The 27,484-nt window shown below is 37.1% G+C and overlaps 1 protein-coding gene across 2 annotated transcripts in view; it reads right to left on the bottom strand.

Annotated features, from left to right (window-relative positions):
* Nucleotides 1-27,484, bottom strand: part of vipr1b (vasoactive intestinal peptide receptor 1b) — a 50,991-nt gene that overhangs the window by 17,173 nt on the left and 6,334 nt on the right. For both annotated transcript variants that reach the window (XM_035412147.1, XM_035412148.1), the window contains exons 2-5: nt 22,935-23,022; nt 17,638-17,748; nt 3,761-3,861; nt 3,347-3,444 (exon numbers count right to left, since the gene is read on the bottom strand). In XM_035412147.1, the coding sequence (XP_035268038.1) occupies nt 3,347-3,444; nt 3,761-3,861; nt 17,638-17,748; nt 22,935-23,022 (398 nt within the window). The remainder of the gene's footprint in view (nt 1-3,346; nt 3,445-3,760; nt 3,862-17,637; nt 17,749-22,934; nt 23,023-27,484) is intronic.

Below are 27,484 nucleotides of genomic sequence, written 5' to 3'. Positions count from 1 at the left end.
TATTATTTCTGTTCTCTGTTTACATTTTTTAAAACCTGCATCCACACTATCTCAGGGTTTTCCACATTGTATAACTGGCAAGAGGGTGGGGGGTAACCCATTTCAGCCCAGGTCAAAAATGACAGTTCTCTTATAAAATCTTTTATATAATTTTTTTATACAATGCAGTGGCTCTGTATTCCAGCACACTGGATTTGAAATATGCAGTTAAAGTGCAGGCTGTCAGTTTTAATTTGCGGGTATTTACATCTATACCGGGGGAACCACAATAAAGCTAACAAAAGGTCAATAGTTCATTCTAGGTGTGGAATTTGCATTCGGAGTTTGTTGCGGTTGTCTCTCAACATGAGGACCAAAGGAGTATCAAAGCCTGTAAAGCAGGCCATCATGGGGTGGAACAATCAGAATAAATCAATCAGAGACATAACCAAAACATGGGGTCTGTCAAAAACAACTGTTTGGAACACTGTTAAAAAGCCATAATGCACTGCTGAGCTCTGCAATAACAAACAACCTTGTATAACGCAGAAGACCACACTAAGCAACCAAGGAGTTTTTCAGGGCCAAAAAGTGGCATTTTCTTGACTGGTGAAGTCAATCACCTGACCTGAATCCAAATGAACATGCATTTCACTTGTGGAAGACTGAAGGCAAAACTCCCACCAAAGCAAACAGGAACTGAAGATATTTATAGTACAGGCCTTTCAGAGCATCACCAGGGAAGGCAGTCATGCAAATGCAAAGGACGTGCAACCAAGTACTAAATTTGATGACTTAATGTTAGTTTATTTAGATTATGTTTGTCCAATTACTTTTGTCCCCTAAAATTAGAGGACTATGTACAAAAAGGACTGCAATTCCTACATGGATCAATAGATACAGTATGGATGTATACCCTTAAATTTGACAGTTAGTACTTTAACCTCATATTCATGGTTTCATTTCAAATCCAATGTGCTGGAGTACAGAGCCAAAACAACAAATGTATATCACTGTCCAAATTTTTATTGACTGTAGTGTACAATATTAAGGCTCATTTTATTATTATTATTATTATTATTATTATTATTCAATTTCTTACAGACAGTTTTTGAGCAAGATATATAATTTTATTTCTCCATCATAAACTTTCATACACCTACTTGTTCATAGCTTTTCCAAACTATATGTTTCTATATTTATAATCTATCCTTTTTTGTACAAGCCCATTAGGATTTCAAAAATGGTGTCCTTTGACTTACCAGTGGTGAAACTCTCAGCATACTTCATAATTCAAAACTGGAATTTCAACAATTTGCCACAGCAACATTTTCCCAATTCATTTCAGCAACATCATCCCACACATTTTATTTGTGATTGCTGCCCCCTGGCAGATCTAGGATCAGGTATTCTCACAGCATTTCAATGTTGGCCGAATGGAATATTAATTCTAGTCCTGTTTTTAGGTACATTTGCTTCTTGTTCTCTATATCGTTCGTAAATTTGCTTCTTAACCACCATCACTGTTTAGTTGTCTTTTGATCATTATCATGATCATATCTCAGCATTGATGATTATCAATTCTTTTTCCTGAGGTTTAGTTTCAGCAACATGAGAACTAGGCCCTACTGAGGCTAAATAGTTCTTCTGGAAACCATGCTTGGGCCGAATTCTTGCAGTATTCTATAAGTCTGTCCGGTTATACATATTTACTTATCATTGGATCTCACATACATAAACACTACCCAAAGAGGACATGGCTTAAAGCTAATGAAAAACTTGCTTGGGCTGGCTGATGTACAGTTCAGTTCAATTCCAGAGTCAGTACCCTTTAAGTCACCACACCCCATTACCACTCTCACTCCTGTCCGTTTAAGGAGGAATGAAGGAGGAGTCTGTCTATCGATATAGAGTGCACAACATATACACCAAATCAGAGTATGCTCATGAACTACATGTCCATTTTTAAGAAGAGAAGAACAAGAATTAAAGTATATAAAATATTGGAATCCAAGACTTGGCTGAATCAATGTTATTTAGCAGTATTTCTCAGCAGTAGCCAGGTACACATTATTTTAATGAATCAAAACCTGAATCCCATGTGGGTTTCCTTGTTGACATATAAACTTCATGGCCCTTATTTTGAGCAAGATTCCTCATACACCCGGCTGCTACAACTACTTGCAAAATGGTACAAAATGCTGTCTAGGAATTTTTGTCTGACAGATAATACCAGATATTGTTGAGAAGCATAAACGCATGGCAATATACAAAAAGAGGTCACTGATAAATCAACAGCATTAGCATTTACTTGTGATTTATGGACATGCAAGCACACTACACAGTATTTCATAATACATCACTAAATCTATTTTGCACTAAAATATTCTTATAAAAGTAAAAACTTCAAGTTGGGGCAATAATTCTTTATTTTACATGTTTTTACCTGATTCGGCATTTCAGAAAGGGCACCTACGGCTGAATCTTTAGTACTGAATTCTGTATTTGGCAGAAACCCAAAAATGTGGACTGCGGACATTTCTAGAAGGTATCACTCCGGAGGTCCAAACAGTGTGCTGCTGACTCACTACCACATTCACAGATCTCTTTATGATGACTTAGATGGATGCGTAATCCCATTGCTGTCATTCTCCCTCAGAGGCATTTAACATTTTTCAAATCTTTCTGAAATTCGTATTTTCCACCCTATTCTACTGTCAGTTTTGTTACACAATCTATACCTTTTTTGTGGCTTATACAATCAGGCACCTGCTGCTTACCATAAAATGTGAAAAATTCAGATGCATTTCTCATGAGTTCCATAAATCTGAAGCCATAAGTGAGGAAACACCTCAGCCATGATATTAGATAGTTACTCTAAGTCCTGAAATTAATCACTGTATCAAGAGAAAGCTAAGTTTCTCCCAATTCCACTCCCTGTTTAGACAGCCTGCCTAGAAGAAATATGCTTCCATAACTTCGTACATGAGAACCTATGATCTCACCAAAGCATCATTTGCATAAACATGCCACCAGCATTGTTCGATTTGAGTATTAAGGCGGGATTCAACAAATTGCATGACAGCTCATACTGTCCAATCACTGAAATCTTCCAAATAACAGTTTGTAGAAAAACTAAAGATACAAAACACATTTTTAGTAGGAATAGGGTCAATGCCATCAGCATTGATCAAACTCTGTATCTAAATTGTCATTGTGGAAAAATAATCAGGGTGGCAAAGACAACAAAGCACATTCATTATCAGTACTAAATTTACAAAGTTATATTTCTACATAGTAAAATGAAAACAATTACAGCAAATAGAAAAAAGCAACACTTTATTTTGTGTTTCATTTTAAGCCTTACCTAAAGATGCACAATATTATTATGGCTGTTGTGAGGCAGATGAGAGAGACACTGTGCCCAATCGTGTAGCCAATTTTCACAGTCCAAAAGAATTTACCCTGAGAGCAAAACAACGGCAACAAAATGAATGGATGAACATTGAAAGAAGACTCCATTCTTACTTGGGCAATATACAGGCAATGTTAAAATAGGCCTTATCAATCTATATCTTATTTATCTACAGTCAAACATACAGACACATACAGCAAGGTGAAGGTACTAAAATATATATCTTCCTTAGTACATAAAAAGATTGGCTTGATAGTTTTGTTGAGGTACTGATTCCAGTCTAGATGGGAAAAATATTTATGGTCAATATGTGGTAAAAATGGTGAAACATTGTTACCATTAACCATAATCTCTTGTTATACTTACATCATCAATGGTGTTATTGAGATTATACCCACAATTCATAGCAATGGTGATGGGTAGCATCTCTGTCCAGCCATCAGCGGTGCAAGTCTTTGAAAGGTTACCTGAGAAATAAAGATACAGTTACTACTTCTAACCTAATTTATCTTCTTTTTACTAATAATATCATCAAGTTTAAAAAATAATACATTCATAGTTTAAATCCTGCCAGAAAACATATAATGCTCACTAGCTGCCTGTCAAAAATCACCAGTATAAATGGGTTGCACAGTACTTCACGTAAGATAACGGTGTCTGCTAAGCACATACATTAATACAATCGACCTCTGTCAGTCAAAATAAAAGCATGTGCTGGGAAGAATTGAGTCAGGAAGATTTGGTGGAAGATGGCCAGTTCTACAATTAACATGAGTACTTCATATTGCTAATGTTGAAACATGCTGGGCTATCCTATGTTCTCTCCTGCTTCACATCACTGAAATTCTTATCTGTGGCTCTGTTGAGTCTCATTTGGTGAATAATCAAGACACAGGCGACATGACTAACCGTGAGGGAGTAATCTATTTACAGAGCCAGTCCAGGTGAACACAAAAAGCTAAACGTAGGCTGTAAATTAGAGAAGATGTTGTGCATTCGCAGGCTACTACTTAGAGGCACTGTAATAAGAGCCTGGGAAGTGAGATATTTGTGGGTCACAGAATCCCAAATTTGAAGGGAAATGGATGGACCAAAGAGCAACAGTTTCTTTATGTTCATCAGCAGATAACTTCAGATGAATGATTTATGGGCATACGACTTGCAGTGGGCATCAAGCAACTCAAAAACAGCATGATTTTCACGTTTTACATACAGAGGTCTTGGCAGTCACTGCCGTTCTTGCAAATTAAAATTGGCAATTGAATTTTAAACAGTGACTCCAGGGACAATTTCAGCTCATTAAAAAAAAAAATCCTTACCAGTGGCCTTTGGCAGAGCCCTTCTAGCCTTGTAGATTTGATTGTGATTGCTCCATTAAACCAGCAATCACAATTAAACCAGATGACTGCACTGGACTTTTACTAATGGTAGCAAAATAGCGCTGGATGAAAAAACTACAAAAGGAAAGAAATCTAAAGTTCACTGAGGCTAATACTGCTGGACAGCTAAGTGGTTTCCCAGCGTCCATTCCAAGGGTGAGACAGAAGAGTTGTCAACATCTGAAGCAAGGGGTCAAAAGGTAAAACAGTTACTCGCACAGAAAAAATGGTAATTCACTAAGTAGTCAAAAAAAGTACACCAAATCCTCTCCAGTACAATAAGGACAACATTCCTGAATCACCACTCCCCCAAACCAGTGTGGGCTCTATTTATGGCCAATTAATGAGTATGGAATGGTCCCAAGGTGTGTTGACAGGGGCTCAAAGTGATGGGTGCCTGTCGGGAAGGGGTGTGGCTGCCAGTCATGTGGAAAGTGTCTGCCTTCCAGGACTGGTCCCTTCATTCTGCCATAATAATATATATTTGGGTAGGACACTAAATAGGTCCTTACTAAAGTTATTTTAACTCAAAGGGACTTTGATCCTTCACTACATCAGTCAGTGTGCAAAAAGAAAAGATAATTTAATAATCCCATTTCTACATTCACTTTGCTCACTGGTTGCTTGCAGAAATTCAAAAACGAAAGAATCAAATAATCCCATTTCATTGCTCACTGGTTGCTTGCAGAAATCAGAAAGGAATTGAGATTAGAACATCATTTTTTAAACCCAATGTTTAACTGTTGCTTTACACTTATTTCTTCTCCCCAGTCCAACTGGGACATTAGTTTTGAGGACCAATGACATTGGTTCATATATGGATGATGCAGGATGGCACACAGTTGTGCAGAAACCTGATTGCAATGGCATAGAGAAACCAAATGACAGACTCTGCTCAAGAGCACTTGCTAATGGTATGGATTACCATTTGATCCTTTTGCCACTTCTAAGTATCTATTGTAGCCTACCATGCTGAATCAATGTTACTTAACCCTCATTGACTGGTACAATTGATTTTGTTTTGTTTTTTTAAACAATGTATACAGTTTGAACTCATCCGCTATTGATGATGCACATCCCAAGTCATCACCTGCTGAAAGTCTGCAAGGTGACTAATGATTTATTCAGTGGAAAGCACAAATGAAATTCTGTCTTAATTGCAAACTATCATTTTACTTAAGTTAATACTAGGCTTTGCATTCTCAAATGAAAAGCCTCATTGTATTTTCTACAATTGCAAAACATTTCTATTTGTGCTAATGGTTCAGTGGTGCCAACAAAATTCCTCTAATTTCAATTTGTTCCCCTTGTCTCTAGCTCCAGTCAAACCACCAACATCATTTCATTTCACATTAAAATGCGTATTCTATTAAACCAAGCTCTTTCATTCTCAATGAATATGGCAACTGTTGTAAGTAAATATGATGCATGACCATTTTCTTCCCTTAGCATAATCTTTTCATAGTGTCCATAGCATGTACAGTACACACTGCGATCTGCAGTACTCAGAGAGAACAGCTGGCACTGCGATTGTGGACCTGACATCAAAGGCTTAGCCCTGCAGCTGCCCTGTGAATCAATCTAAGGGCCCTGAGGGGTAGAGCTCACAAAAGGACCTATTAAAAATGTGTTTTATGCTAGCACTTTTTTTCACACAAGGCATTCCAATAAAGAGGGTTTTTGATGAAACATGGGGAAGGCTTAAAGGGGGATGCTATGTGTACTATAAATCTGTTGACCCTGGCAGAATATCCTGTCAAATGACACAAATAGTGTATTGAATGTTACTACAAATACGGTAACTTCAGTGTGACATTTTCAAATGAGTTCATGCTTCACATGTATTTAATAAATTAAATACATAATCTTGCCAAATTGAACACAAATGCCTTTATTAAACAACAGAAGGTTATACATAATTCACAACACAACTATGATAAGAACCATGGTTAGAACATGAATATTCCCATAATTTGATCTTGCATAGAATTTGGTGTTATATACTCTTTTAAAGTACTGTTATATTACAAATTACACAGAACATTATTTCTGCCGTCAACATATACATATTCTGAGAAAATGAACAAAACTAATAGTGCAGTCTGGTTGTCTTCCCCCTTTAACCTGCAGCTCAGACAGGCTTCATTAAAATGTATTCATGATTTTAAGCATCAAACATAAATAACCTTAAAATTTCACTTTAATAATACAGCACTATAATTTTAGAGAAACATTTCAACATTCCTCAACCCCTACTTTAGAAACTACATGTCTAATTAGTGTTGTACAGCACACTTTGTTTGCCCAAACCCTACACAATGTATTGTGCTCACAGTGAATTATTTGGACCACATTTGCAATCCTAAACCAGAGAAGTCAGTATAACGTGACTGTCCTCTCGCATTGCCTCTGAATTTGAGCATTTATTTTTTACTCTTCCCATTATCATTCAAAGTGCACATTCTGAAAATACAATTTAAAAGGTATTTTATGTCACAGCCAAGGATTAGCTACATCTAGCCATTTATCATTAGCTTACATCAGGGTTCTAATTTTGCATGCAGTGCAAATATAAATAAGATATGACTGTAAAAGATTTTTAAAAATGTCCTGTCTATGTTGTTCCCTTCACACTGAATGATGCATGTCATTTCAATTCTTCATGAAAAATGTCCAAACCATTTATTTACATCTTTATTTGCCAGTGGGAGTTTTTATTCATTGAACTGAAAAAATACACTAATATCAGAGCTAAGAGTAGTGCCTGCTTTTTCAGCTCATTCCACAATAATAATTAAATACCTGAAGCTCATAAGGAAAGGAAGGAAAGCCTACATAACCCATTGTTCCTCAGCATCTCCGCATAAATATCTGATTCATAATTGCTAATATATGATAGGACATATTCAAATAAACATGTACAATATGAACTGTTAGAGACTCACGTCAGTTTTCTGTGATTAACTGTATATTCTTTTTGACCATCCTACTCTCTTTTTTGCCTCTTTAAATTATTTACACATGCATTTTCTTGTTGATCTTTCTCCATTTTCATTAAAAGGGGTGATTGTACTATACAATGCAGAAATAATGTCATTATTCAAATACTACTCATACACTATAAAGCAATGTTGCAAATAAGAAGCTGCCTCAAGCTAATAAAAATCTTGAAATGAGAAAAAAATCTATTTGTGAACTTCGATAATAAACTGCATATATGTTAAGAAAATAATATACATTACCATAAAATACAATAATTTCTGTATTTCTTGTAACACAGGAAATAATTCATATAGAAAATAACTACTTAGGGTATACAGTATAACCTACAATGTTATAATTATGATGAACTCTTCCATAAGTATATTCTTTAGACTTTGAGTGTCATTCATGTGTTCATTACTATTCCAAAGCATTAGAACAAGAACACTTTTTTCATGCATGACAACAGTACTATTCAGTGATTCACACAAATAACGGGCAAAAATCATGTGCCTGATGAATCAAGTAAAATGTTTCAGACTGGACTATATGACATGACAGGTGGAGAGGTAGAGTAGAATAGGATCAAATGGCTGAAGATGGTTACCTCGCATTATGAGACTGTAGCTGCACAATACAGGTTCATATACATTGTTTCATCCATCCAATACTCCATCCAAATACTAGTAGTATTAGCTGTTATAATGCAATAGGTTTTCCCCTCTTGGTTGCATCTTTATAGCATATCTTGTACTGGTCAAAATGTTCAAAACAAGGCCCAAATCTTAAGCCTGATCATAAGAAATGCAAATAAAAGCTGATGCAAGATTGGAAACATTCCTTACTGAAAACAACCTTTAAATAATTAAACTGTGGCTTTTATGACATTTTTTTCACTATCAAAAAAATATGTAATAGGTGTAATGTTCCAAGAAAGGAAGCAATTACAGAAATTCTATTATTCAAAGTTGAGGCTAATGCATATTGCTGACAGAATGATGGTACAGCACAGCGTATACTAAATTGTGAGCCCACACAGCAAGAGAAATATGGTCTAGAGAGAAAGTGACTCTGATTACTGTCTTGGCAGTCATATTCATCCAGAGTTTGTTCTGGGCTTCATGATAATGTTTCCATTTCAGTACTATGGAACTAAGCCAAGGGCAGCTTCATGTATTACACTTGAATAACTGCAATTTTAGAATGCGTTTTAGCAATGTTTTAGTTGAAAACTGACATGTGCATCAATAATGGGCCCAAAAAAAAGAAATTGTAAGAAAATTAATAACTAGAAAAACGATAGTAGAAATGTACAGATCAACTCAAAATGAAGAGCTTCAGGTACGATTATTTTATTGTAAGATTATATTATTGTATTATGTCTACTTCTGTCTTCATTTAACAGTTTGCATCCATGACTTCAGTGCAGGCACAGGTTGTAAGTGCAGTCAGAATTCCAATGGTTTTAACCTGGTCTGTTAATCATTTTCTGTTCTGTATATCTGTCGGTCCTGTACTTTCTTCAGTTGAATTACTATTATTATTATTTTAATTTGCTTGGTATACAGCACAATAAAATCCTATTGCAAAGCACTATGATGATGGCTATGGGTGATATTGTATTGTACTGTATATGAACAGTTTTGCTATTTATACTTTACATTTTTTTTCTATTTAAGCAAATGTGTGTATAACTACCTTTTATCTGGGAATTTGCTAAATGGCTAAATTATAAGGAAAAAAAATCAATTTTAAAAACATGAAACACAAGAGTGAACATATCTGATTTCTTCTTACTTCAGCTGTAAATGTCAAAAGCTTGGATATAACAGCTGCTTGATTTAATATTCAACCTTGAGATCTTGAAATTGATGAATAAAGACAGGCATTAAAACCACTGGATTAAGGCTCAACAGTAAAGCATGTGGACACTTTTACTGTAAGAAAAGGTTTTGTGGCTGCCATACTGTTCCTTTGGGGGGGAAAAAGTGATTTGCTGACACCCTTATCCAAAGCAATATACAATCGAGTCCAGTGTCCATTCCTAAAACTGATAATCCTTTAAATATGTACCAATATCCAAGAAAATTATATATACTGCATTTTAAAATATGCTAAGAGTGTTAAATGCAATACTCTATGTTAAATGCAATTTTGAGGTCTTCTATTTTCTCAGAAGTGTGTAGGTTAAACTGGCTTAAGTTTTGCATGTCCTCTGTATGTGCTACAAAAAATATTTTTTCACGTTTGACAAATGATCAGTAAGCTAATTTTGAAGTTATAGGTTAACAAACAGTGATTACTTTTTGTGTAAATAATAAATACATTTACATTAAAATATTAAATGAGTTCAGTAGGGACCATATGTGCACTATATGACCAAAAGTATCCAGACATTCCTTACTTTAGGGATGTTTTTCATGGTTTGGGCTAGGCCCCTTAGTTTCAGAGAAGGCTAATCTTAATACTACAGCATACAATCATATTCAAGATGATTCTGTGCTTCCCCAACAGTTTGGGGAAGGCCCTTTCCAGTTTCAGCATGACAATACCGCCGGGCACACAGCAAGGTCCATATAGAAATGGTTTTGTCGAGAATGGTGTGGAAGACCTTGACTGGCCTGCACAGAGCCCTGACCTCAACCCCATCCAACACCTTTGGGATCAGTTGGAAAGCCAACTGTGAGCCAGGCCTAATCGCCCAATCAGTGCTTGACCTCCCTAATGCTCTTCTGGCTGAATGGAAGCAAATCCCTGCAGCAATGCTCCAACATGTAGTATAAAGCGTTCCCAGAAGAGTGGAGGTTGTTACAGAAGAAAAGGGCCGACGGACTCCATATTAATGCTCATAATTTTGGATGAGATGTTGGATGTCCTCACACTTTTGGCCATACAGTGTACTCTATAGGATTTGATTTAACACTGAACATTTTACTGTGTTTGGCTGAAACATAATACATAACGTGAGTGTTGAGTGGTCTTACTAACCCAGATTTTTCTAAAGTTGCTATTGTAATTACAGCTAATTTTATTTTCATAACATTAGTTCAACATACACACACCCATTTAATAATTCTTTTTTGGCTTTGTTGTATTTTGGCAGTTTCACCTCAAAGCAACATCTGATACTGCCATCCAGTCTGAAATGAGCAAGCTTATTTGTTGTTCCATTTGAAATTACTGGGCTTCACAGGGATCAGCATATTGGGATAAAAAAAAAAACCCAGTACCTTCTGGTGTACAATAAAAATATGTTTAATGCATTTCCTAACACAATAACAGATGCCCTTATTCAGGAACAGTGCTTGAAGCAGTTTTAGTTGAGCTGGGTTATCAGAAACAGCCTGTGGGTCCATCGACCGCTAGTCACCTTTCAATATAACTTTAATGACACAGCAAGACCCATAACCCAACTACTGAACCGTCGGCCTCAGTTCAAGTATGTGGATAGCCATCTTGCAAATGAACAAATGATTATGTTTATGCTTGTCGCAATGTTCGGTTTAACTGGTAGCATACGGTGCATGGTGTAGTTTGCAGCCCTGTGCCAATGACTGAATCACAGCTGTGCAGATATACAGAATAACAGCACTCCCTCTCGAGTGACGTTGTGTATGTATTTTATACCACAGTTACTTCCAATCATGCATTGTGATTGGCGGAGATGCAATCCAGGAGTGCTGTTATACAGTAAAACAAAACTCGGACCTTATCACCAACCAGGGTCAATCCTCTGTTTACTTTGGATTGTATGCTGTAGCATTTTTTTTCCACTGTGCTCCATCATGTTAACATGATGTATGCTAATGATGTAGTTAGACATGGGGTGGGAATAACATGTATTCTCAGCCATCATCTTTTGTACAGTACATTCATGGTGAATGGCATATCTATGTCCCAAAACAGCAGCTCAACTTGCTTTACTTAACAATGTATAGCATAGGCAATGCTTGTTTAATCATCTGGTTATTAATCAATTTAGAAAAATTACTGTGAGGTGTGTGCCACAATCGCTTTAAAACGCTCTTAAGGATCTTCAGAGCTATGCCAGAAGTCATCCATCTTCCTGATGATGAACTGGTTGATTTTAAGTCTGTTCACATTACATATTGAGTTTCAGTGGCAGCACCCCATCACCTCTGTGATAAAATGCATGTTTTACCATTTGTGTCCACTACTCACTCGGTACTTGTCAAATTAGGTCCTGGGGAAAAGTACAGTAGTATGAAAGAAGACTAATTTGAAATTGTTTTAACAGCCACATATTTCAGAACACATACGTCTAACCAAGACAAAAAGAAAGATCTCCTTTTTCTGGGCTGCAGTAGAGCAGGTATTCCCACCGGCATATTATGGACAGTTCTTTGGTAATGGGATCATGAAGAGAAACTGGCTGGAGCTCACAGCAAATTCATTTGTGGAAGGCAAGGCCATGATGTTACAAAAGCTAGAGAATCAGCTGCTGTTAGCAGCACCCTGGAGCTATAATAACATCATTAGGCAGGAGTAAGGAAGAATACAGAGAGCTCCATAATGTTTGGGACAAACACATACATTTTTTTCTTGATTTGGCTCTGTACTCCACAGTTTTAGATTTGTAAAGATCAATCAGCTTTCAATCAACATGAGTACCAGAGTTGTGCCAATAAAAGTCAAAGAAGCCATTATGAGGTAGAGGAAAAGAAAAAAACATTCAAAGACATAGGCCAAACCTTAGGCTTACCAAAATCATCTGTTTGGAGCATCATTAAGAAGACAGAAAGCACTGGTGAGCTCAGTAATCACAAAGGGCCCTGAAGGTCAAGAAAGACCTCTACAATTGATGACCGAAGAATTCTCAACATAATGAAGGAAAACCCACAAACACCTGTCAGACAGATCACAAACACTCTTTAGGAGGCAGGGGTGTCAGAGACCACTATCCACAGAAGACTTTAAGAACAGAACTACAGAAGCTACCAGATGCAAACTACAATTTAGCCACAAAAACAGGATAGCCAGGTTACAGTTTGTACAATTTATAAGAAGTACCTAAAAGTTTCTGCAGTAATGGAAAAAGGTCTTGTGGACAGATGAGACCAAGATTCACATGTATCAGAGTGATGGCAAGAGCAAAGTGTGGAAGCTAAATGTAACTACCCAAGACGCAAAGCACTCCCCCCTGCCTCATCTATGAAACTATCATCTATGGTGGGGGTGTTATGGTTTGGGCATGTATGGCTGCCACTGGTGCTGGCTCACTTGTCTTCTTTGATGATGCAACTGCAGATAGCAGCAGCAGAATGAATTCGGAAGTATCTGCTCAGGTTCAGCCAAATGCATCCAAACTCATTGGATGGTGCTTCATCCCACAGCAAGACAATGATCCCAAACATGCTGCTTAAAAAAAGCAACAAATTAGTTTTTTCAAAAACTGGAAAAGTCTTGACTGGCCAAGTCAGTCACCTGATCTGAATCCAATTAAACATGTGTTCAATATGCAGAAGAAAAACCTAAGGCAACTAGCCCCTGAAACAAGTAGCAGCTGAAGATGGCTTCAGTACAGGTCTGGGAAAGCATCAGCAGAAAATATATTCAGCACCTAGTGATGTCTATGGGTCACAGACTTCAAGCATTGCATGCAAAGGATATGTGACAAAGTACTAAACAGGACTACTTTCCTTTACATGGCATTAATATGTCCCAAACATTATTGGGCATGTGGGAATGTGTTATTTTTCCCATGGCTGCCATGTAAGTAAGAACAAGCAGCAAGATTACTATTTGTGCATTGATAGACAAGAATAAGGCAGGTACCTCCACTGGAATATGTCCATCTACATGCTTGTGTCGGCAAAAATCCGCCAGTTGTCAATGAAGGCAATAAACATGCCAGGATTGGACAATGTGCCAGTGGGCCTGTTGCGAATATTGAATTCAGCCAGAGGATGTTCAGCCCATCTGGTATCACTTAGATACACCCAGAATCAATTATAATCAAATCCTCAAGGAAATCAGTACAGTGACACCTGCTCACCTCCAAACAAAAGGAAGGCAGTGGAAGTCTAGTGCTCACATACCAAGCAGTGATCCACAGATATTAGTATACCGAATGCCAAAACAGACATCATAAAGCTTCCTTTCAGACAGGATTTGCAGTCACAAGTTACGTTCCTGACCTATAAGAGAGCCAGCAATTAGCTATGGGACTGTACCTACCTGTAGTATGCACCTTGCAGAGTGGGGTGCTTTGACTACAGGTGGCAGACATATGGGGCAAGGTGTATCCATAGTCCTGAGTGACTCACCTGCACATATAATAGCTTTTTGATGGTGGAACTAACCAGCAACACTCAAATGGTTTATGCAGGCAGTTAACACTGTCTGAAAATGTACTTCAGGGCTAACTAGGAATAACATACTTGTCAGGTAATGAAAGTGAAAAGAAGTAACCCCAGATGCTTTTATACAGAGAAATAGGTGCTCAACAGCCAGGACATATACCAACAGAATCCTTACCCAGAATTTTCTATTGAGAAGCTCAACAGATAAGGCATGGAATGCATGGAAGCCATGTTTGTATTATGTGAAGGGTATGACCTTTTCAACTATCCCATACCCTCTGACATATTTTAGAGGTTCTCAACCAGCCTGGTCTCCCCTCTAGCACACCACATCCTCCACCTGTACTAATGCACTCTAGTTCATCAACAGATTATTAACATATCTATTAACATCAACTAATAAAATGTAATGTAGATCAGTATGTTCTTTTCGCTAGTTATTTGTCATATAAAGTAGTCCACTTACTACCCATTGTCATACCTAATACAAATACTTTAATAAGCAACCATTTCAGTGATTTGAATTGACCACTCAGAAGTGATTATTACACTGCTTACTACAAATTAAGGACACAAATAGATTTGGTTTCTTTGGTTTCTACTCTTAGTTCCTTCATGACTTTTATTCAGAACATTATTCAGTTGGAGCCAGTCAAACTCAAGCCAGTATCTCCACCCCTAAATTATGTATGCAGAAACCATCTGACCGTGTAATCTGTGACAGAGGGCAGGGGGAATGATAAGCCCCTGCAGCTTTTCTTGCCTGGTGATGAATATGTTTTGAATACAGGATTGCCAGAGGAATGCTTTCATCAAGTAGCAAAACAAGAGGGCAACAGAGCAGGCAAGGATTCCAACCTTATTTATCAAGACACCAGCTGCTTAACCGAGTTAATCACCCTAGAGTGTGTTGTTTCTGAACATTCTTCCCTACGCAGTTCCGTGCGGCAGTCGGTACCACACAGCTTGCTGGGTTTTATTCTATTTCTGTCAAGCAAATGTAGCATGAAGATGCGTTTAGCAAGTGAACCCTGGGTGAAAGGACTGTTCATCCATTGCAGGTTTAAGGCCATTGTTTATGTAGAACTTTCCTTTGGCTCTAGCTAAATTTGAACTGGCCGATCATCTCAGTTTACAGTAGACCAGAACAATGTTTGGCAGTTGATGGCAGTTTTGCTTTAACAGATGTTGTTCCCAGTAATTAGAGCACTTGTCAATCTGGTGACAGCTTTACATCCCACAAGCTACAGCTCAATGTTTGTTTTCATGTGTATCAGTCAACATTACAGTTTTTGTAATGTTGTTTTTTTCCTCACTGGGACTGGACTGGAACACAAGGAAAATGAAAATGTGCAGTTCTGCATGGGAAAAGCTTCTATTCCTTTGCGTAAAAACTTCGATAAAATGTTCACATATTGCCATCAAGATGAATATAGTTCAGTTCTGGATATACTGGACCATTGATTTGGTTTCCAACTGTTCTTAGCCATTTACACAATGACACTAGTCAGCATGCCACAGTATTCCCAGCCAATGCATAGAAGGAAAACAAGTGAGGAGATTCACTGTTTTGATTTTAACTTGGTTCAGTTCACAAGATTGTTATGAAAACCCATTTCCCAAGTACCATTTTATCCCTATCGGAAACTGCTGTATGCAATGTGTTCAACTTTATAAGTACATTAAAATACAATAAAATCATCAATACTCAAAAATGTTTAACATTTTTCTTGAACGAAATCAAATTGAGGATAATTTGAGGATCGTTTCTTTGGATGAAAAAGAGAGAGGGAGACATTTTTTTACTCCCTTAGACTGCAGACACAGGAACTGGGCTATTTACAGAAGTAATTAAGATGGAAGGATCAGAATGCTTTAAACAATTAAATGTAACTTAAGCGACACCAAACTACTGTATTTCATCTGTGCTAAGCTAATGAGGAAGTAGTAACATTTCATATTATCATACAATTTTGGTAAATAGTTTATTTTCAAATAATCCATACAAGGGAATGCTTGTCATGTACATATTTAGAATTTTTAAACCACCAAAGTTTTGAAGCAGCGCTGTTGACACTAAAACTGTTCTCTTTATCACTCCTAATTTTCTTATTGACTTTAAAGCGATAAATTAAGAGTATTCACTTGTTATAAACACTGTCAAGGTAAAAAGTTCAAATATGTTAGCATATTTAGCAGGGTTATACAAGCTTCACTACATATACATAATTCATAATGCTGCTCCAGAGCTCTGTGGTCCCAAATATTTTTACCATTTTCAAACCTTAGAAAAATGAGAGGCTTCCACATCCTGTATATATCACATCACTAGAAGAACCTATATAATGCTGCCATTCCAAAGAAGAAAAGATTTAGAAGACAATGATAGTTTGAGGTAATGCAATTTTGTTTCCTTCATGAAGTCAAAAGATGGAGATGATTAATCTCAGATAATCTATCAATATTTCGAATAACCCTGCCATTTTAAATTTGAATCTCATATATATGTAAATGGTTCCAACTCCCCTACTGTCTCTTTACATGATACTCTTTATTTGTTCAAACTGGCGATATATGATTCAAATATAGAATAAATGTCTTGCATCTGACAACACAAAGATGCCATCAGAAGATATTCTAAAACTTGAAAGTTTTCTGATAATACGTAAACATCTTTTCTCATCTCATTGTGTCTTTAACCTGGGCTGAGCATACAAATACAATTACCAGACATAATGGCAAAAAGTTGCTTCTCTGATGATAAGTATGCAGAAACGTCAAATATGTACACAGTGTCATTTTAATAATAGTGCTCATTCAAATGCACAATGTCTAGCTATCTAGTTATGAACTACCATAGCAGCAGTAGAACTGGGCTGGAAAATAAATGCCAGGACTGTTGGGCTAAGAGCAGGAGTGACTGGCATGACATTAGCCTTGCTGATTGCTTAAACCTTGCTTATACCCACTTATCCTGGGCAGAGTCACAGGGGGGTGGGTGGGGGGGGGGGTGCAAAATTAAGATATCCTACAACATTTAATGAGAAATATCTAATAGCCCATCTCTCTGCATATTCATTTCATTAATACATGCTTTAACATTTCAACAAAATTTTGCACTTCAGCCACAGCTCTGAACATGACAAGGAGGGATGCTGTGTTGTGACAGGTGTGTGTAATGCTATTGAAATCTGTGTCCTCAGGCAAATCCTTCTATATAAGTAAGTAGGTTACATACCCTGGTCGATGGTTTTGATCAGTTAATTTACAATATGCAGCTATTGAGCTCAAAGCATATGGTTTTGATGCCCCTTAATACCTAACTTGATCATGCGGCACAGAGATGGCTATACTGTAGATATGTAGTTAAGACAGTGTGATTCAAGGACCGGGGTTCTTATAGAGACGCTCCACCTTTCTGCGTGAACATAGTAAGGGACATCTCCCTATCAATTTTTACCCTTTAAAAGATAACATAACCTTTTCCAAAAAAAATGTTCCTGCTACCTGAATACAGCTGAGCTTAACATCAAAAGAAAGCCAAGAAAGTCATAATTACCCTTATGCTGGTCATTGAAGTAACTGAAATAATTAGGACATGATATTGTCACCACTTCTCCAACCCTGGCTGAGGGCCAACAGGTGATTTTGTCCCACATCCCTTTACAACCTGCCAAGTGAACAGAAGACTGTTAGAACACTATCAAAAAGCATTAAGCATGTGTTAACATACAACACACATTTTGTGTTACTACTTTTGTGTCAAAGTTACTACTTTTGAGTTACAAAGGGGATTTTTTAAAAACACAGACAGTATTGAAAGTAATGTAAAATGTATTGTCCTTAACTAGACTTGAAGGCGTGTTAAAAATGACACATAATGTGTTTTTAACACACCTTTTTTGAGAGTAAACACAAATGGGAGATTAAATAAAACACACTTGGACTGTTAAAGGGCATATGAAATTCAATAAAACCAAACCAAACCATTCTCAATTCATTTTTGATGCACAGCAATGGGATGTTATCACAGTTGCATATACAGCTGCTAATTAAAAATAACATCTACTGCCCTGCTGCAGTAATGTAATAAAAAATAAACTTGTTAATGAATTAAATAAAGCACTTTGTGAATCTCTTCTCCTTGCTGTTTACATTTTGCTGTTCACTGTTTGTTGCTGCAGGAGGTTTAAAATCAGCAAAATCATGGTAACTAAATAAAACATCAACAGGATGAGGTCAACCATGTGTCTGTTTTATAAGATTGCTCGTAAGTCCAATAATATTGGAGAAACATTGCTTATCTCTAGGGTTGTTGAATTTTCACATGCTGCTCTGCTCTTCAAGGTCAAAAGTGTGAGTTGACCACTGTAATTGACAGAATTGTGACAACCAATCAAAGAGATGTGACAGCAGGACCTTACAGCCTATGGCATCCAGAGATGATTGAAGCCTTTGGAGCATACTGTCAAGCACAGTAAAATATGTACACATTAGGTATCAGGCCAGTGTACAATTTGATTAGAATTCAACTTGCTCATTTTTTTAAACTAGATTGAAATGCAGTACTTTGTTCATGTGTAGTGTTCTTTGGTCATACAAAGGGAGATGATTAAAAGGTAAATGCATTTACACAGAAATCATCTGCATAGAAATGAAGGACACACTCTGCATAAACATACTGGTGTACATATATGTCCCGGACATAAGGCAATTCAATCCCGCAAGAACAAAGACAGAAATAAGTATTCATAAAAATGGATGCATTTCAGACAAGATTTAATTTAATGCCATGCTTCATGTTTAATGAAATACAGGGTTACTACTGAAAGCAATTGAAAACAAAGGGAGTGGAGTTTAACTGATCCAGACTTTAATGTGAACACTATAGCCTCAGAGCAAGCTCAAAGCAAGGTCGTTGATGATGCAGCATTTTTAATCAGGATGAACCAGTTTATTGTGCCCGGTCGTATTATGCTGGTAGGAGCTTGTGTGTGCACTTGTATCAAACTTTCAGTATTAGAACTACTAAGTGCATATATTTCTTGAAAAGGGATTTCTTCAGATATGGGGTTGTAAATATTAGGTTATCCTGCTCAGTGCTGAAAAAAATAAGGATCTTTGTTGTCCAAATGAAAGATGCCCAATTCCACACTGTTAGCAAGACAAAAGGCCGTGCTTTCCCAGAACACATTAATATCTGTCTCATAACTGTCGTAAATGAACCATGTAGGGCTATTAGATAGAACACTATAATCAATTCTTTAAAGTGGGAGACCAAAATAAATTATCTCTTTACTTTACTGGTATTTAGCAGACACTCTTCTCCAGAGCAACTTATAGTACAATTACAAGCGCAAAGACCAGGGATCAAAGCACACTAAATCCCTAGAGGGTGAAAGAACAATGCCAGGAGAGACAGCAAGTGCAAGAAGTGCAGGCTCAACTGACAATTTCTCAGCTACCCTAATGAACATTAAACTAAGTTATAGAAACCAAAACCCCAATGAGCTTTAAAATAAATAAATTAACAACAAAAAAGAGGCTCTAATACAGGCTATGAAAACAAAAAATAGCTTGAATCTAACCTTTAATTTTGATGGAGAAAAAAGAAGAAAAACTTATTTGTGCCTGGTGGCAACTGTTTGTAAATGTTACTGTTAGTAGTCATGCCGGGGTCGTGACTGTCAGTAAACATGCTGAGTGGTCAATGTTGGTAACTAGCCGGTTTTTGCTTTCTACCTCCTATGTATGGCTGCTTTTTTTATTAGGTGTTATGCTGCCTGCATGCAACTGTAAACTCTACATACTGCACTGCAAAGTATGATCAAGCAAGCATGAACCCTGCACTCTTTTTTGTTCTTAATCTTGCTTGTGTTCCCTCAGGCTATATATCCCAGAAAACTATTTCTTAATGTTTATCTCAGTAAAACAGTACAACAGTAAATCAATACATCAGTCAAGTTTTAAAAGAATGAAATTGAAATTAGACATGAGGTTAATAGCACCTGTTAAATTCCTTTGGGTTGGAAGACAAAGGCAATCCATACTCAAAAAAGATTAATGCAAGATACATTTAATATCCTGCTTCCCTTTAGAGTATATTTACTGTTGTTTCGTAAAATTTTAAGTTTTTTATGTGAATTGACATTCCATAGCTTATGTTACAGAAATAAATTAAATTGCATATCGTTCAGTTAATGATATCGTTCAGCTAATTAAAAACAGTTCAGTATTTCAAAAACAGTACAACACACTCAATGCAATTTAACATGGATATTCACATTTGCAGACATTGATCTCCACAACAATGAACCTAAATGAACTGAGACAGTTCAATTGTTGCTACACTGATGACACATGACTTGTGGGATACTGTAGTTTTTCAGTGTTCATTGCCATTGAGATTGTGATTAAAAAGCAGGCGAAAGGCTGCACTCAGGTGCTTGGTACTGTACAATTCAAACATTTCACGTTCTCCCCAAGGAATGTTAATAAATGGCCAGTGGCTTATTTTATTTTTTAGACTACCGAGAGGGTGGAACAAAATGTTGGTAAGGTTTTCAAGGGTGTTACTGTATTAGAGCTTCACTAGAGATCCCAATGAGATGTCTTTGGATTTACTATACCATTGATTCCTTCTTCTTTCCTTAGGAGCTCCCTGACTTGTATCGCTTCTGCTCACTTCAAAGAATAGTCTGTCCTCCCTGATTGTTGATTAATCTCACTTACAAAAGGAGGAGGAGGCACATAGGGTCACTTATATCACAGCTTGCTGAAGGTTCAAGAGGGTTCATAGGGTATGAATACTCAAAAGACTACAGTACAGTGATGAAGCGAATTGAATCATTTATTTATCATCTTTCATGTCAAAAGGCTGATTGGCTATAATACAAGTAATTTCACATCACACATAATACAATGGACAGCACTGCGGGGGAAAGAGAGAAGAGATAAGTAGAGATAAGACGTGTAATACCAATAAGAAACACCTGCTCCATCTCCCTTGAAATATGTATAACTGAGTACACTGGAATACTCTAATGTTCAAGATAATATGAAGAATACAAGAACACCTAATGCACTGTAGGTTCGGATGTATTGGCATTACAGGGAGTGACAGTAAAGCAAGTGTCTTCCGTGAGATATATATGATATATTGTTATTCAGTTTCTCTCCATAGTTTGATTTAAAGTACAATGTCAGACAAGAGCCCCAGGCACAAGTAGATGCAAAGCAACCATATAACATCAAAGATCCACCACCATATTTTACTGTAGGTATGATGCCCTTTTCAACATAAGCACCCTCCGAACACCAAACTTACCACTCGTGTGCATGGACAAAAAGCTCATGTTTGGTCCCAGCTGTCCATAACATCCAGTTTTGAATGCTTGTTTTTGTTGATTTCCCTTTTTAAATAATTATTGACCTAATGGTGGTCTGGTGGAAATTGGAATCTTTCTTTTTTTATTTATTTATTTGTATGTGGCAATCTAACTTGTAATGGTGAACAACCCTTTGCCTTGTTTCTTTTGATAGTTCTTTGCCTTTCCCCATGGTGAAGGATGATGTGGATTTTATATGTGTGGTACTTCATTTTTATACCCCATGAAGCCATGGGCCACAATACAGTTGAGAGGGTTGAGATGAACTTTAAAAAGCAGCATGTCAATGCATTTTTTTAAATTATTATTTTTGTTAAAAATTATTTTTTAGTGTGTGAATAATTGCAACATCTTTTCTGAAAACAAAAAAGGTTTGGGAGGAACCTTGCTCATCCAGGGATTCTGTTTTTAACAGTATCATAGTCTGCTGAATAAAATACAAATAGATTAATTTGGAATTAACAGTGCTGTTTTCAAAGTCTTCTGGTGCTGTGGTGTTGCTTAGTGAATTGCACTGGACAAGACAGATAAAATGTTTCTTATACTGGAGAAAAGAGAAGGCAAACTTAACTTTCCATAGGATGTGCTTTTATGGCTGTATTAAAAGAAGCCTTCAGGAGAGACAAAGAGTACTGGAGTTTGTTTCAGTGAATTACAATTGCCCCGTATTGTCTTTCATGTGTGCAACTTCTAGTGGGAATTGCACCAGTATAAAGGTTTAAGGGAGATACACTGCATAGCCAAAGGTATGTATACACGTGACATCCAACATCTCATCCAAAATTATGAGCATTAATATGGAGTTGGTCCACCCTTTGCTTCTATAAGAAGCGCCACTCTTCTGGAAAGGCTTTATACTAGATGTCGGAGCATTGCTGCAGGGATTTGTTTCCATTCAGCCAGAAAAGCATTAGTGAGGTCAAGCAACGATTGGGCGATTAGGCCTGGCTCACAGTTGGCTTTCCAATTGATCCCAAAGGTGTTTGGGTTGAGGTCAGGGCTCTGTGCAGGCCAGTCAAGTTCTTCCACACTGTTCTCATCAAAACCATTTCTATATGGACCTCGCTGTGTGCCGGGGGGCAATGTCATGCTGAAACAAGAAAGGGCCTTCCCTAAACTGTTGGAGAAGCACAGAATCATCTAGAATATGACTGTATGCTGTAACATTAAGATTTGTCTTCACTGGAACTAAGGGGCCTAGCCAAAATCATGAAAAACAGTCCCAGATCAACGGGTGTCCAGATACATTTGGTAATATAATGTAATTTGCAAAGTGAGAATGAGTACTGATCTTCTGTAGAGAAAGCATTCCGCTTGCCCACATCATTCGTAACAGCTGGGTATTTTTCCAGGTTGATTCACAGTGCATTCCAGCCCTGCCAATAAATCCTCTGTTACATGTGCACAGTCAGAGTGTTTATGAGTCTGAAAGGGTGTGCGCTGAGCCCCTGACACATGCTGCGCTTACCAGAAGTGACATTTTCCATCTGTGCTTCGCACTTTTCTCTTTCAACCTCAATTTCATTCAAGACGTCACACATCTGCACTGACGGAACCTGTTGGAACAAAAAGAAATTGATAAATTTAGTACATAATAACTTACATATTTGAAAATGATTGTGATGCTCTTCAAAGTTTGTCAGCTGTCAGACTCTTAATTTTGATGTCAATCAAAACTGATGTGTACAGACCATTCAAAATAAATCATTTTTCCCACTGCTGAAAATGCTCCTTCCGTACGGTCACAGTGTCCTTTCCAATAATCACAAATTAGATGTGACGGGTGAATAATAGCGAAATTGGTCACACTGTACACATTCAAAGCCAATGGCAAATGCAACCAGCCACTGACACAAAGCCCTGGAGGTAATGGAAAATGTGCAGCACTAAGGAACTGCTGGAGAAGTCCACTTCAGTCAGTGCTGATGAAAAGGGGTACAATAAGAAATAGGACAGTGAATTGACATAACTCCCTAAGACACAAGCTAAATGATACCTGAGTGTCTTTAACTTACATATTGTAAAGCTATTTACAGACCTTATCATTACACATTTGGTTGGGATTGCTTTATTAGCATAATAATAATGATTATAATTTATTATGGATGCTAAGCATAGCCTATGTGCCATTATGATAGGCTATGAGATTTGAACAGGACATGCAAGTACTGATAATGCATTTTGACCACAGTAATGCAAAACTGTGCTTATTTCTCATTTTTAAATAGATTCTGTCCATCTTTTAGACAGTAGGACACTCAGCGACAAAACTAGCCAAGGATAAATGGGGTATCAGTTCATCAATAGTCCATGCTAAATATGTGGTTTATACATTCATATTGCTAACTGTATTAAACATTTCAAACTGAAGAAAATTATGTGAATTTTAACTTTCATTATTGTTCTAAAATAAACTGAATTTCTCGTAAAGGTTCAAAATTCCTAATTTTACATGGATTCTTACTGTATAAAATGCAGATTTCAGTCTGTATTCTGAATTTACAGTATATTTGATAGCAGTTTACGTTTCAATTTTATTGGGGCCAAAGCACCACGTATGTGTAGAAACCTTGCAGGTTTTTTGGTATAAACAGTAATAAAACCTAATGGTACTGTATGTGGATGACTAGCAAAATGAAGTAAATCTGTGGTGGGCTATGGGAGTTGGCCACACACTCAGTGTTCCATAAATGGGACTAGTCATGTAATAATAACAATTGTCAGTGAAATGTTTAAACATTCCAAAAATACCATTTTCAACACAGCTGTTAAACTTGGTAGGCAAGTTTGAAAATGAATAATGTTGTGTCTTGGAGCAACCCAGCAGACTTGTTAGGTTGCGTGACCAGACCACATTATATTTTGTTTAAACCATTCCAACAAGTGATCACAAAGTATAAGACCAATTTAAACAGTTTTCACCTTTGCCCTGTTTAACTTGCAACATGTAACAAAATGGCTACTGTGAACCAATGAAATCCCAACCAATTTGAATCTGCAGATACATAATTGGTAATAAGGAAAGAAAAGGTGCCATGGCATTCCAATTGGACATTTATTTTATTTGTGCAAATAATACTGTTGCATGCTTGCATTTTTCTGGTACACTAATTCATATTTTGTTATGGTTGTAAATGTCAGCTGATATAATAATGTCAGTGGTACATCAGTTGATAAGATAAGATATTTATACTTTATTGAACCCCGTGGGGTAATCTGCCCTCAGCATTTAGGAGCAGTGGGCAGCCACAGTGCAGCGCCCAGGGCCCAACTCCAGTTCTGAGGCCAGTGCCATGATCAAGAGCAACGGACATGCATGTCTTACAGCGTGGGAGGAGCCCAGAGGAAGCCCACACGAACACGAGGAGAACATGCAAATTCCACACACAGAGGATCCGCCCAGGACTCAAACCCAGAACCTCTATTATGCAGGATTTCTTTCCTTGCTTTGCTCCTGTGTTTACAATTAAAATGTCTCCTCCTCCATTTTTAACTCTGCCTATACCAAGTGTTGCTAGACTGGGCAGACTTCCACCCAACTGGGCTATTTTTCTGTTGTTATGCAGGAAAAAATGGCTTTGGGCAGTTCGTTACAATTTGGGATAATTTTGTTATGTTGGGCAGTTTTTTATCTTCCCCTTTCAGCTAATCATTCATATTCATTGATGCTGGTGCAGTTTGTTCTACCTCCACCTCTTCCTCCGATGTCATTGCACCTGAAGTCCGTCAATTAGTGGCTGCCACTGACATCAATAAAACTACTTAAATATTTTGGAAACACAAGAAGCACATTTGTCCTGTGCTTCTTGTGCTTCTTTTTAAAATCCGAAATGTGCCACAATGAATCATTTTGTCAGGCCGGGTTTCTGAGATACACTGCAGAGAAGCACTTGAATCCATGCACATTGTGTAAAATAATCTGTTCCCACACTATTGCTAAACTGGTAACTGTAAGTGGGTATAACTGTATTTATGATTGCATTTAGAATAGCTAATCTGACCATTGTCTTTCTACAGGGCTGCAACATATGCAAAACCTGAATTTACATAAGACCCGTCAGTGGAAGCTTTACAATTGTACCTAGTCCATTTTCATTTTTAAATATTTTATTAGCAGCTTCAAAAAAATCACAAAGATTCCAGATAAATATTAAAAGATTATGTAATAACTGAATCTGAATAATTTTTGAACAACATTAAAGGGCTAATGTGTGCTCTTAAAATAAGCAAGTGTACAACATTTATTTACTAATGGACCTTCCTATTAAATACGAGTAGAACAACATGCAGTAATGCTAACATTTGTTTGTTAGTAAACTGTCTAGAGAGTTGGAGGACAGAGTTGAATTGAATTCAACAGAAATAAGGATTATTGCATTCTTTGTGTTCACAGAGGTTTCAGAACTGACATTAATCTAATTCCAATACTGATGATATTTGATATTTCATTATAAGGACATCATAAGCATCATCAATGCAAATTGACCGGAGACAACTCTTGGCTTTTCAAGGAACAACATTGGAGACTTTTGGGTCTACAAACTGTTTCACACACTGTTAAGTAGTCTCACTGTGCAAAACACGTCAAAGGTTGTTACCACAAGGCTCCAAATTGCAGCGTATGGCGAGCGCATAATGCTGATCACTATTAGCAACTTCCCAGACTGAGTAACAACAGCCCACAAGCTGGGAGAGGTTTCTGAAAGTTCTAACTTGAAACAGTAAATTCTGCAGACTTTGGCTTGGATTCAGTCTATACAAACAGTCTGCATGACAATCTGTGCTTCTCTTTGAGTGACAAATGAACACTGAGTCTAGCCTGGACTTGAACATCCAAACAGCCTCTGCCTCCACTACATGACCTGGCAAGCCGTATCGCACATTGACAACTCTCAATACTTCTCTCAATACTTCCTTATATCAGTGTGTAATTTACCTTTAAGTCCTCCTGTGCTCCCTTCTTCTCCTGACATTCTTTCCACAGAATTTTTTAAACCTGAAAAACTTTAGTTCACTTTTTTAATACCTCTTATGAATTAAAAAAATCCATCAAATCCCACCTCAGTCTCCTATTTCGGCTTGACAGTAGATTATGTGCCAAACCCTTCATGCCAGAAACCCATTTAGCTGCCCTCCTTTATACTTGTAGTGTGTTTCCCAGAGCTGTGCACAATGCCCTAAATGCAGCTGGACAAAGGCATTGCATCACATAAATGTAACCTTTGATTTACACTCAGTACATTTTGCTATATATCCTAGAAGCCTCATTTTTTACTGCTAGACCATAATGCCTGGATCCTGAGACTTTGCACTTTAAGTATTACTCCCAAGTCCTTTTTAAAATTGAACTATCTCATTTTATTTAATCTACAAGATAAGCCTGTCTTATTTTTTTCATTGCACACATACAGAACATATTTGTATTTAATGTCATTTTGCCGTCTTATCACCTACTTCTGAATTATTGTATTACCTTCAAACAGTTTGCTAAACAGTTTTGTGCGCTGAATGGTGAATGGTTTCAGATCTTTAGACAAAATGCAATATTACACAAAAGGAACCTGCGTTAAACACAAAGCACATTTTAAAAATTATTATTTCATTTATTTAATGAAAAAAGTTATCAACCATAGACATGGCCTCCCCCTGAAAAGCCATGCTGCCTATCCAAAGAGACACTCAGAGTATTAAACTACACAAAAACAGTAAATTATCTCATATAAAAACTCGCCTTCACATTTCCTCTATCCTGACAGAACTTCCCATTTAAGAGAAGGGTAACTGAAATCATTATTATTGGTTTTCCATCATGTCAAGCATGTTTTATGTTTCCACAGAGCAAATAATATATGCTCCTACACAAAGATTATATTTCCTTTTACAAAATGAGCTATACTCCCACATCTTTTATTGGTTCTATCCTTCCTGCTGAGTTTAGGACATCTTTGTAATTCCAGCTTTACATAACCCCCATTAATTGTGACAGCCTTGAGTTCCAAATATGTGCTTATTCTTCTA

Source organism: Anguilla anguilla, chromosome 4 (assembly GCF_013347855.1).
Source record: "Anguilla anguilla isolate fAngAng1 chromosome 4, fAngAng1.pri, whole genome shotgun sequence".
Taxonomy (NCBI): domain Eukaryota; kingdom Metazoa; phylum Chordata; class Actinopteri; order Anguilliformes; family Anguillidae; genus Anguilla; species Anguilla anguilla.
Note: the sequence above shows the minus strand (reverse complement) of the source record. Positions and strands in the feature narration are given on the sequence as shown.